Source organism: Meriones unguiculatus, chromosome 8, assembly GCF_030254825.1.
Source record: "Meriones unguiculatus strain TT.TT164.6M chromosome 8, Bangor_MerUng_6.1, whole genome shotgun sequence".
Taxonomy (NCBI): domain Eukaryota; kingdom Metazoa; phylum Chordata; class Mammalia; order Rodentia; family Muridae; genus Meriones; species Meriones unguiculatus.
The window spans coordinates 77,393,551-77,406,665 of record NC_083356.1 but is presented as its reverse complement, the minus strand read 5'-3'; the positions used below and the strand labels follow the sequence as shown (position 1 = coordinate 77,406,665).

Here is a 13,115-nt window from a genome sequence, read left to right as displayed (position 1 = left end):
AATAATTATTTCCCTTAAAAGCTGTGGGCCAATATGTCTTTGTATTATTATTATTTTTTACAGGAACTGTAAGCAGACGAAAGGAATTTCCATACAGGATACCATTAGATTTGGTCCCCAAAACCAAAGTCAAAAGGATTTTGAGTGTAAAAGGTAAATTAATAAATCCAACTTATGTGGCCAGAGATGAAGCTCAGTTGGCAGAGTGGCTGCCTCACATTCTTGAAGCGCTGGGTATGGTGGTGCACGCCTGTAATCCCAACCCTGGGAGATGACGCAGGAAGATCAGAAATTGAGTGTCATCGCAGTGGAGGCCAGTCTAAGCAATCCTGTCTCCAGAGCAAATAGATAAACAAATCTAATTTTTCTGATTTTTTTTTCTCTGTGCTTCCAATCAAATGTATTCGTGATCACTGCAGTTGTAAGACCTGGGGTCTCACAGCTCAGGAATTCAAGATCGTGACCTTCCCAGAAACCTCCACAGACCACGACTCGTTGCAAAAGCAAGAGGTTTATTAACCATTGGACAACGGGGTCACCCCTGCCCGTCAGCAAAGAGTGGCACCGGGAGACAAAGACCTTAGGTTTTTAAAAGAAAAATTGCGGGAAATTTGAAGTTGCAGTTTTGGCAATTTAGGATTGGATGAGGAAGCTATAAAGTAAGATAATTGGTTAGTCTTAGGTGCTCAAGCTTGGCCAGTCCTGCCAAGTGTGGATGCAGCTGCAGTTGAAAGTAGGGGTGGTTAGCTCATCCTTGAAGATTGGGGCTTCGGACTTTTGGCTGGAGGTCAGAAGCTACTCAGAAGAAGTCTAGGTTCGTTGCTAAGAAATACTATCTCGAAGATAAGGGTCTGGTCCTTCTTTTTACTGAGTGAAGGTCATCACTTGCTTGCCTTTTTAATATCTGTCCTCACAGATAGGGTCACATTTCTCCGTTCTCTGGAAAGGTACTAAGAGGCTTTAGCTTAACCTGAACCTAAAACTCAAAACTATAGGCTTTAGAAGATACACAGGTTACAAAGTTAGCCTAACCCTTTCACAGTCTTCACTTTTCTTCATCCACACACATAAATTGGTTTTTGATAGACCCCATTCTTCCATTTTTCCTAACTTTCACACATCTGATGACTTTCCCAGCTCTCTTCCCCTAATTTAACTGGAAATTGTTCTCCTCTGAAGGGTGGGTACCTATTGTTAGCCCAGTGACTTCTCTAGAGAGGGGTGCATGTACTTCAGTACTTCATTTCCCATGGTCCCAGCGGCCAGCACTGCCCCACCTTACGACCTGCAAATGGCCGTGAGGCGCCAGCTCTATTTCCAAGCTTCAGTGCTGGGGTGGCAGGTTGTGCAGCTATACTGAAATACCAGAGTCTGGGTAATTTTAAAGGGCAGGCTCAGAGTCTGGAGGTTTGCAAGGCCAAGTCCAAGGTAACGGAGCACCTGGCAAGGGTTGCTCTCTGTTTGTCCAGCTGCTGGGCCACCCTCACAGAGCGAAGGGCGGAAGGGCAAAGTGTCAAAGGGTGGATGGCTCCCTCACACCCTCCAGAAAAGCCCCACCTTCTCACACCATCACCTCTGTGGATTAGGTCTCAGCAGACGGAAGGACAGATGCATTCAAACCAGAGCAGGGTTGTCTGCTCCAGGGAGCCTGCAGGAAGGGCACCTTTGATGGTTGCCCTGGGGCTTCAGCACAGTCCCCAACTTGACAGAATGTCCTGGCCACATGTCATCTCAGGTCAGGTACTGGAATCCCAGATTATCAGAACTAGAAAGGGCCTTTGATCGTGCGCAGCCCCGATGTCAGATTGATAAGAAACTACGTTTGTTTGTTTCAGGACTTCTCATAGGGGAAATCCTGTCCACGGTTCTGAGTAAGGAAGGCATCAACCTCCTGACCCATCTCCCCCGGGGAAGTGCGGAGGCAGAGCTCATGAGCATCGTCCCCGTGTTCTATGTTTTCCACTACCTGGAAGCAGGAAACCATTGGGATATTTTTTATCCTGATTCATTAGCTAGAAAACAGAACCTGCAGAAAAAAATAAAAGAAGGTAAAAAAATATATATATTTTTATACGTCATTTTTACAGACTTTGAGCAAATGTCTCATTTAATATAATATTTGAATTGTTATGAATTATACACATGTGATTGATTATAAAAGAATTTCAGCAAAAAAAAAATCATGAAGATACTCTCTTTCTGAGGCATTTTGGCTTAACTTACCAAAACGCCTGGATGAGAAACAAGACACCTGCTCTCCAGACTCTGAGGGGCTCCCCCTTTGTCTCTGAAAGGGAGCGGAGTGTTCCACTTGCCTCCTGACTCCAGCAGTTCACACACTTCCTGCGAGAAGCCCAATGCTGGCCAGAGAGCTCACTTGCTCTCACCAAAGAGGGTTCGCGTCCCCAGCCGATCCAGCCAAGCCCGTGCAGTGAAGTGCTGTGTTTTGTTTTTTTGTTCTGGTCCCTCTTAGGGGTGGTGAGCGTCATGTCCTACAGAAACAGTGACTCTTCTTACAGCATGTGGAAGGGAGGAAGCGCCAGTACCTGGTGAGTAATGGATTTTGTCTTGTATTTTCATATAGTAGTTGATCCACTCGTTAAGAATAACGGCCAGGGGGTGGTGGAGGTGGCTCAGGGGGTGAAGGCGCTTGCTGCCAAGCCGAGCAGCCTGAATTCCATCACGCGGTCTAAGGAGAGAGCTGGCTTCCACAGCTAGCCGGCCAGTTAGTTAAACGTAAGGATTTCCTCCATAGTGAAGCCCTCCTGCCGTTTGCTCAGACTGACGCCCCTTCCTTCCACGTGCCTCTTTCTCTTACAAACCACGTCTGCTCTAGTTAAGGGGTGTGGCCCTGGCACTGCCTTTCTGCAGCCTGCGCGCACCACCCCGGTTTGAGCCAGGTTTCTCCGATTTCACTGGTCTCACTTCAGACCTCTGTCCCCTACCTTTACCCTGAACGTAGAGGTTGGAGCATAGAGGCTCAGAGCCACTCAGATTTGGAATGAGAAGCAGCGTGTCCTTATGCACTTTGTTCAGTGCTCCCTGGGAGCCCACGGTCTCCTCATCCATCCTCTAACACACCATGCATACATGCATCCGCCTCCAGGCGTCTGCACAGTCCGCAATGCTCCTGCCAGAGCTGCCTGGACACCTCTTTTTCCTCGGTTGTCTCCTTCTGTGTAACACCACACCCCACCCCACCCCACCCTGCTCTTCATCCTTCCCCTCTGAGCTCCTGAATCCTGCCCAATTGTTTCTAACGCTCCTGCTTGTCTGCATCCCTCCTGGGATGTGTGCGGTGTGTGAGGGCATCTCCGTGAGTTCCTGGGACCTCGTACCTTCAATAAATGTTTATCCAATGAGGAATAGCTTCTGTAATTCTGATTATTTAAGGAGAGACGGCCTAAAAGAATCAAATATTTATACAGCAGCCTGTTTTCAAAACACGCTCTCGTGCTTGGACTTGATATAAAGACTAAGTATAATAAAATACTTTGTTTTATTTATTTTATTTTTGGAGGGTTTTTTTCCCTCCCTTCAGAAGATGCTTAATTTTTAACAGAAAGAAAGAAAGAAAGAAAGAAAGAAAGAAGGAGGGAAGGAAGGAAAAGGAAGGAAGGAAGGAAGGAAGGAAGAAAGAAAGAAAGAAAGAAAGAAAGAAAGAAAGAAAGAAAGAAAGAAGGAAAGAAAGAAAGAAAGAAACAGCTGGGCATGGTGCTGCGTCCAGGAGCTGGGAGAAAGAGGGAGGAGGGGCCTAAGTTCAAAGCTGGGCTGCATCTCAAGGCCATGGAAAGACTTCCCAGCATGCCAAGTACTTCACAGGTCCCACCACGAACATGTCAGGAGTTACCAGTCTACAGTAATTTAGTATTTTTTGATAGAATCTTTTCATGTGGCCCTGGTCTGAAGTTTACTATTTAGACCAGGGCCTGGACTGTACCTTCTGCCTCTGCCTCCACAGAGCTGGGATTGTGGGCATGTGCCACCATGCCCAGAAAGGTACAGGAATGTGAATTTTACATGATTTCCAGAGTTTCATCCTTGGCCTCTTATTTCTTGTCATCTCTCTTGCACAGTCTTATCTTTGTCCACAACCTCCATCACTTTTATGTAGATGGGTCCCTGACTGGTCTCCTCGCTGAACCCTCTGTCCTCCACTAAGTCAGAATTGTCAGTCAGGTTTTGACACCCTCCCCTTTAGTTCTGTATCTAGCCTCAGCCCACAGGGCATCCGGGGCTAAGCAGTGAAACTCTGCCTTAGAGTAAAACACAAAACCACTATCTCTCTCTCTCTCTCTCTCTATATATATATATATATATCCCCAAGTACAGGAAAATGTACAGATTTTACTGATGTTTTGGATGGAATTGAAACAAGCAGCTTCTAGATCTGCCTTGAGCTCGCGTGTTTTTTAGCTCGCGTGTTTAGCCTGTGTGCTAGCCAACAATACAGTCATCATAGATGAACAGTTTGCATTTGCTGGCTGGAGTTTGGAAGCAGTAGCTGCCTGTTGAGAGATGGAAGGGGGACCGAGAGAGGAGGGAGGGTTTTTGTTTTGTTTTGTATTGTTTTTTTAATTAGCTATTCTTTGGTACTTTGGGATTTTTGAAAAGTTTTTGCTAGTGAATTTTTTTTTCCCTAAAATTCACTTTAAAAATACAAGTTAAAATTTTAAAATGAGGAGAAAAGAGAGTCAAAAAGCTGAAGGACAGCAGAGGGGCTCCCAGAGTGGGCTCCTGGGCAGCTAGAGAGGCCGTGAATTCTGTCCTCTCGGTTAGTCTGGCATGGACATTGGTGGATTGGTGGCGCTTTCTCTCTAAGCCAGTGAGACGGGCAAAGCGTCCTTGTCAGGTGGAGGTTCCGAGTCACGGCAGGGCTTTACAGGAAGGAACATGGCTATTCCAGGGAGGTTGGGAAGGAAGTCGGACCTCGGGGAGGCTCAGATTCTGGGGATTTTCCTCTTCTAGACCTGGAAGTCACAGGTCGGTACTCTGATGCAAAACTGTTTGCTTCACCTCTGTGACCTTCAACTTGCAGGAAGCTTTTCTTTTGTCACCGAAATCGATTTTTAGCTTGAGCGCTAGCGAACAGTGTCATGGTCACAGGTGTGCCATTTGTATTTGTTGACCAAGTATTTTGGAGATTTTTCAAATGTCCTCCCTTGTCACCTGTAGAACGATGACTTACTCCAGAATTTTTATGTCTTCGATTTTAATGTCCTTTTAAAGAAAAAGGTATACAAACAAACCCTCAGTAAGTAGAAAGCCAGGAAGAGACTCGGTGTCCTGAAGTATGGGCGTGGTTTTTGTCTTGAAGGCTAACAGCTTTTGCTTTGAGAATCCTTGGACAACTGGCTAAGTATGTGAAGCAGGACCAAAACTCAATCTGTAATTCTCTGTACTGGCTGATTGAGAACTGTCAGTTGGAAAATGGGTCTTTCAAGGAAAACTCCCAGTATCTACCAATAAAATTACAGGTAAGGAAATCAAATATGTGTATTAACATTAGTTTTATTTACAGACTCTCATTTTATTCCCATCCTGTTGTAGGGGGGGGCTAAAGGAAGAGAGGGAAAATTATACAATTGTCCTAGTTTTCTTACGTTGGGGTGATAAAATGCCCTGACAAAAGCAAATTCCGAGAAAGAATTTATTTCAGCTCAAGCTGCAGGCCACAGCCCACTGGACCTGGGAAATCATGGCAGCAGGAACCAGGCTAGCCAGACCGTGAGGGGGTGAATGCAGGCACCCTGGTCCTTAGTGCTGTAGCCACTGCTCTGTAGTCCAGGACCTGAGCCTAGGGAGTGACACCACCCACGGGGGCTTGTGCTCTCACCAACAGTTACCCACAAGGCTGCCCACAGGCCACCCTGATCTAGACTATCCTTTCCAGGTGATTCTAGACGGGGTCTGGATGGCAATTAGCATAGGAATCAGGCATGAAGGATTTTCCAGTGTGTTGTGCTTGTTAGTGAGAGGGAGACCCCTTCATTGACAGTAGGGGATCGAGTCTACACTGGAGGAACTGAAACGATTGTTGCCCGTGTGTCCTGGGAAATATAGGAGGGACAGAATGAGGACCATAGGCCAACAGCATGTCTCAGTCTTTCTTCAAAGTTAACTTGCTTGTCCTTTTGCCAAAACTGTTAGTGTTTCTGATATAAAACCTGCTTTAGAATGTGTATGTCCCAAATATGGCTATTAAGGGCGGTGCCGCAATGAGCGCAGGCGTGCAGCGAGTTCCTAATTCCCTTTGCCCTGGATATATGCCCTGGAGTAGAACTGGCAGAGAGTAGTTTAGTTTTTAATTTTGGAGGACTCTCTACTGTGTTTCATAGTGTCTATGCTAATTCCCCAGCAACGGTGCACAGCGGTTCTCTTTTCTTCACACCCTCGGCAACATCTACCTCTTCTCTTTTTGTCCAATCCTTGGCAACAGCGTAAGGTGATGTCTCCCTGTGGTTTTAGTTTGAATTTCTCTGATGACTAGGAATGTCGAACACTTTTTCATATACCTATTCTTATGTGTGGAAATTTTGATTCCAGAGTGGAATCATTTCACTTCTTTTAAAACTCCGTTTGTCTTAGGGTACCTTGCCTGTCGAAGCCCAAGAGAGCACCTTGTATCTTACGGCCTTTTCTGTGATTGGAATTAGAAAGGCTATGGATATATGCCCCCTGATGGTAAGTACCAGTGTTCTTTCCCTGGTCTGCCTTAGCCTACCACAAACGTGGGGGTGGGTAGGGCTCATGAGAGCAAACCTCCTTTCACATGTTTCTTTTACTGCTTCTCACATGATGGGAAATAACCTTAAGTCCATAAGCAAAGGTTTTCATAAGCCTGATAGATTCTAGCATGTAGTCTAGATTCCTCGAGAGTTGATAGACCCGACGCCCTAAGTAGGATGACTGCCATTGCTTACTGTTACCAATTACCAATTGTAGAGTGGGGATCGTAACTGGGCCTGTAGTGGGAGAATGACTCACTGTGTCTGGCTCTCCTCCCTGATCTTTGTGCGTGGGTGTGTGTGGGTGGGTGGGTGGGTGGGTGTGTGTGTGCGCGCGTGCGCGCGCACACACACGAACGCCTCCTTGTCCACCCTAGAGGCCAGAAGAGGACATCAGGTCCTCTGGAATTGGAACTCCAGGCAGCTGTGAACTCTGGTTCCCGCTCTTACCTCTGAGCTTACCCCTGCTAAACACTGCTGTTGCCTTCAGGAGTGCAGAGATTCCCTATGCTCCAATCAGTTTTGCTTCTTACGTTGGACTATTTTGTTTGCTTGGAAGCTGAGGTGGCAAAGAGAAGATCCACCTCTCTTTATGTTAACATAGAAGCTTCCAAAGGTGGAAGATGGGAGATGGCTCACTCACCAAAGTGCTTGCCACCGAGGCATGGGGATCTGAGTTCAGATCCCCGCCACAGATGTAAAAAGTGAGGTCCAACGGCCACCGAAGCTGTAATCCCAGTCCTGGGAAGACAGAGACAGGAGGATCCCTGAGACATGCTGGCCAGCAGCAGAGCCTGTCAGGAAGCTCTGGGTCTGGTGGGAGTCATGTTGTAAAAACCAAGGCTGGAAAAGAAGCTTGCAGAGCTTAGCATAGATAACAGCCCTTGGTGGGAAGGGTTAGAAGCCTGCCCCCAAGGTTAGGCACTCCTGCCTGCAAAGCTGAAGTCAACCAGATATGTCCTATAGATCAGGCTACACAACTGAGCCGAATTTCAGGCCCCAAAGGGGATTTGCTGAAGGAGAGACACACACACAAAAGCATTCTGTTTGGGTAATTCCAATAGCATTGGTGTTCACATGTAAAGAAAATAATCAGCAAGAACCCACTCCCAGAGGTCTAGATGCTGGTTGACACTCATGCCCACAGGACACGTGCACGCACACACACACGCACACACACACACACACACACACACACACTAATGTGGAGGAACCAGGCAGGACGCTAGCAGGCTTTCCCTTGTCTGCCATCTACAGCAGCTCACTGGCGATCTCAGCACATGGCAGGAACTCTTCCTAGGCCTCTCGAGGGTCAGAGAGCTCCAGCAAGTGTCTGTTTTGCTGTTACGGTTCTGTTTGTTTTGGTATAATCCTTTTGAACACGTGACTTTGTCTCAGCTGTGCTGACACGGGATGAAAATCCTGTCTACACCGGTGCTTCTCCCCAGGGGTTGGACCAGGCATAGAATCAGAAACTCCCGGGACAAACTTCTCAAGGAAAATAGGAAGTCAGTGTGGCAAAGCGTAGCCCAGTTTGGACAACTGCACGTGATCTCTTCTGAGCTAGGCTTTACCCCTTCTCTCTAAAGGATTTGTTTCGTTGATTGTATTCACAGGCCTCCAGGGTCTTCATATTCCCCACCTCCCACCACCGTCTCCCAACCTCCCCACCCTCCATCCCCGGCCCGCCATGAGCCAGCAACCCGAGAGTTGCTCCCCATCAGTTTACAGGCTGATGTTGGGAAAAGAAAGTTAACTGCCTTCTGCTCTTGCCTCCAGAAAATTGAAGCAGCGCTAACTAAAGCGGACTCCTTCCTGCTGGAAAAGGCACTGCCATCCAAGAGCACCTTCACGCTGGCCATCGTGGCCTACGCGCTTTCCCTGGGAGACAGAACCCACCCGAAGTTTCGTTCAATCGTCTCGGCCCTGAAGAGGGAAGCTGTGGTTAAAGGTAGGACGTATTCCTCACAGTTGCTCAGCAGGCGCTGGCTGAGAGTCTGCACACGTGGGATGTGGGTGGGATGAAAGCAGAGGCAGATGCCATCCCAACCCCCAAGAAACTGTCACACCACAAGGTGGTGAATCCTGTTATTCAATCACTTATTCGCTCGGAGGACACTTACTCAATCATTTGGCACATCCTGTGGAATCTTCCTGTGTGATGGGCACTGTTCCACACTCAGGGGACAGCAGAGTAGATCTGAGCTGGCTGGGTGTGGTAGTGGGCTCTTGTAATCCCAGCACTGGAGAGGCGGAGGCAGGGAGACCCAGAGTTCCTGACAAGACAAAACAAAACAAAACAAAAATAAAACACCCAGGGCCAGCAGTATGGCCGAGTAAGTAAAGGGGCTTCCTGCTGCCCAGCCTGATGGCCTGAGTTCAATCACCAGGGCCGAGGGGAGGGCAGAATCAGCTCCTGCAAGTGGGTCTCTGACTCCCACAAGCATGCGGTACATAAGATACACATGTAATAAATAAAGTTTTGTTTTGTTTAAAACCCAGGCCCTTATAATATTTAAATTCTAATTGACAGAGAGGCAAGCAGGAGAAATGAGTACAATTTTATAAACTATGTGTGACAACAGGCGTGAAGAAAAATCAAACAGGGAAAAGAGAAACGGCAAGGAGCCCAGCTGTGTGATCGTGGGCCTTGGTGCGAGCCTCAAGAACATGATGCAGTTGGGCGCCACTCGATGCATTCAGAGAAATGTTTCCCATTGCATGAGCACCCCAAAGTATACTCATACAAACCTGAGTGCCGTAACCATGGAGACCATGGAGTGAATAATGTCACATACGGGCTGAAATATCATTGTGCAGCATATAACTGCATGTGAGTGTAAATCTGAGAGGAAGCAAGCCCCCAAGGCTGTATAGAAGGCTGTTTCTGATAGAGAAACAGCATATGCAAATGCCCTGGGGCCTGAGCCTTCCTGGTGCTCCAGTGGCGGCATGGAGGCCAGTGTGGTGCAGAGCTTACTGTGGTGCGGTGAGATGCAGGGCAGGAAGAGAGAGCCAGGAAGAAGTGACAGAGTGATGGAGGGCAGGCTGGGACAATGGGGACATTACGGGGTCTCCAGGATTACGTACGCAGTTATGCAATGATGGAAGCGTCTGTCTCGGTGCATCTTCTGTTCTTACAATGGAGTGCCTGAGATGGGCAAAGGAGAGAGATTCCTTTTATCCAGTGGCTCTGGGGGGGTCCAAGCATCCAGCTCCAGCATCATGATGGCTTCTGGTGAAGCCCTCATGGTGGGAAGGCAAGTGGACACTTTGGGGAGACAGAAAAGAGGACGAAGCTAGAGCAACCACCTATGTCCCGCCCCCTGAAAGGCATCTATTCATCTTTCCTCCCTACCCAAGCTTTTCCCATCCAACACCGGTTCCATTGAGAACAAACCCAATTAAGCCATGGCGGGGCCCAGGCAAGCAGATGAGCTGAGGTGGGAATGGGCCTGGGCTGCTCCCCTCCCCAAACCATGTCCTCCACAGCAGGACTGCCCGTCTCGTGTACATCAAGCTCTAACTTCCTCTTCGAGCCACCAGAAGCCACTGAGCCCAGGAGTGTGTGGCCTGGCTGACCTCTCACCAGGAACTGGGGCATGGCATGACTGGCAGTTCCGAGCCCTATCCCAATCTGAGTTTTCTAAACATTCAGTAAGTTTTATGTGAGGTTTATGACCATCTCTAAAATTTCACAGCTTCAACACCACCAGGTAAACTGAGGTGGTGCTGGGGTAAACAACATAGGGCTGGCAACTGGGGAGCAGTACTGCTTGTAACTGGCCACTGATCACCCAGCAGACTTTTTCGTGAGGATGAAAGGCTTGACTCTCCAGGCCAGAACTGACGGTGACAGACAGGGACTGCTGCTGCTACTCGAGAAAAGGAAAGGGGAAAAAAGGCCATGCGCGCACACACACACACTAGAAGCATGAAGCAAGACAAGCGCCAATGAGCAAGTTCCAACAAGCTTCAACTTCATTCATACACTTATATACAGACAGACAGACACACAGACAGACAAATACACATTCACACATTGGGTGGGTGGAGCAAAGCTTCAGTGGCTCCAACCATTTTACACACATGCACAAATACACCCGTACATATTGGGGGGATGGAGCAAGCTCCAAAGAGCGAGCTCCAACCACTGTACATACATGCATATGTACATACACACATACACACATATACACACTTTGTGGACGGAGCAAACTCCACAGGCTCCACCCATTTTATATATGCACATATACACATATAAGTGTTGGGCAGATGAGGCAAACTCCAAAGCGTGAGCTCCAACAACTTTATTTTTTTTCCCACAGCTCATATATCCCAGAAAAATCTCTCAAGCACTACAAAAATCACAATGTGGTTACATCCTGTTTTTCTTTAAGTGCATGATTACAATGAGTATACGAAGAAAAACATGTTCCCCAGTACCCTCACATGATCAAATGTTTTATGTGTTATGGGTGAAAAACAAATATGAAAAACAAATTATTCCTAAGAACCAATATGCATTTGTAACTAAGCAACTTGTTACAGATTAACAAAGTATAAGCAAGCAAGGTAATTTTTTCAGCCATTTTCTCTTTACTGGCAGGCTGCAATTTGCAATTACAAAGAAAGAATCAATTATCTTGAAAAATAATCTTATAAAAATCTTAGAGGACTCACAAATCTAAACTTTTGTGTAGAAAACAATTATCCATTTCTACTTAAAATCCACAAGGTGCACATCTACTCGTGAGCAATTTTTATTAAATCATACCAGGAAGCTGAGGGCAAAAATGCATATAAGAAATTAATCACCTTAAACCACAAGCTCAGCTTCAGTTGTTATGCCAGGTTCACGGGACCCTCAGAGACCACCAGGAGATGACTCGATGCAATTGCAAGAGAGCTTTATTACGAGAGCGATCGAACTCGGGACCCAAGTCTCACTGGCGCAGCAGTAGAGAAGTGGGACCCCGAGCTCTGAGTGAACAGGATTTTTAAAGGGAAAGTCTGTGAGCAGGGGGTTTCCATGGCAGCAAGCAGGGGGGCACAAGCCTTGGCGTTACAGAATTGGGTGAAGTTTAGCAGGGCAGGGTGACCCTTTCTGAGGCACACAATCACAATGGCTAAGGCATATAATCACAATGGCTATTTCTCTAAACCATATCTGAAACATTGGGGAGAATTTTCCCACCCGATTCTCAACCGATTCCCATTGATTATTGCCAGGGAGTTTGTCTCTATTTTCTATGAAGCATTTATTCTGTTATATTTCCTGCAGGCTGTTGCTAGGAGAGTTAACTTTGTTTTCTGCCAGGTGTACACTCTGTGATATTTCCTGGTACCTGAATTCAGTTCCCAGTCAAAATCTTTATTTTAAAATGGAGTTATATTCTGGCTAAATTAAACTCTTCACAGTGAGAGAATTACCTCAGCCAACTGGGATATTGTTCTTGCTCACTAAACTCAGAAAAGTCCCTAGCTCAACTCTCAAGGGTGCGCCTTTCTGTAAACTGTTCCTCAAGATTTTCTACATCAGAGCCACTGACAAAAACATCTCAGTCTAACTTTTTAGAAACTATTTAAATCAAATCAGGAAGTCTAATAAAATGATTAATTCATGTAAACAATATTATTTTATGAAAGTTCATCTTCACATTGATCTGCAGAAAAACTGCCCAAATGGGCGGGCTGTCCCCCCGGGAGCAATCACACCAGGCTGTAGGCAGGGAGGGTCTCCCCGTGTCCAGTCACACCACGCCAGAGCCATGAGAACTACAGCAAGGACAAATATGAGAAGGCACAGAGCAGCAAGAAGCAATCCGGAAACAAAGGCCCTGGGGCCGCCTCTCTGAGGTACACCCACCACGGACGAGCAGGCAGTGAGCCGTCTCCAGGAAACTCGCCTCCCCACTGGAGCGATTCCTGCATGGCGTCCACCATTTCACCTTTGTCATCATTTCAAAATGTCTAAGTTTTGACACCTCGAAACCACTTCTTTGGTGCCTCAGAAATAGCACCGAAATAACTGCAAGATGTGTTATAAAATCAGACACTTTAAAAGCTAAAAGGGAACCGAAAGGTTCAAAGAATATTTAAAACCTAAGTAAACCTTTTCTTTTAACTATGGTAAATCTGGGTATGAGTGGGATTTTAAAAATATCTTGTTGAGAGTCATGTAAATCATATAATAATTAATTGTAAAAAAAGATACCTCAAAATTAGATTAACCTTCAAAAAATCTTACCTTACAATTTAAAAAAAAAAAAATTATTTATCCCGAGAAAGATTTTCAGTGATTGCTTCATGTCACTAGAGCAACAGCAGATAGGTGAGGATATGTGTTTTGAAAAAAACATTGCATATATGAAAATATAGGTGCTT

The 13,115-nt window shown here is 46.5% G+C and overlaps 1 protein-coding gene across 2 annotated transcripts in view; it reads left to right on the top strand.

The window, feature by feature from the left end:
• C5 (complement C5) overlaps positions 1 to 13,115 on the top strand; it is an 85,121-nt gene that overhangs the window by 50,257 nt on the left and 21,749 nt on the right. For both annotated transcript variants that reach the window (XM_060390017.1, XM_060390018.1), the window contains exons 23-28: positions 64 to 153; positions 1,836 to 2,048; positions 2,474 to 2,549; positions 5,318 to 5,477; positions 6,589 to 6,684; positions 8,508 to 8,679. In XM_060390017.1, coding sequence (XP_060246000.1) covers positions 64 to 153; positions 1,836 to 2,048; positions 2,474 to 2,549; positions 5,318 to 5,477; positions 6,589 to 6,684; positions 8,508 to 8,679 — 807 coding nt within the window. The remainder of the gene's footprint in view (positions 1 to 63; positions 154 to 1,835; positions 2,049 to 2,473; positions 2,550 to 5,317; positions 5,478 to 6,588; positions 6,685 to 8,507; positions 8,680 to 13,115) is intronic.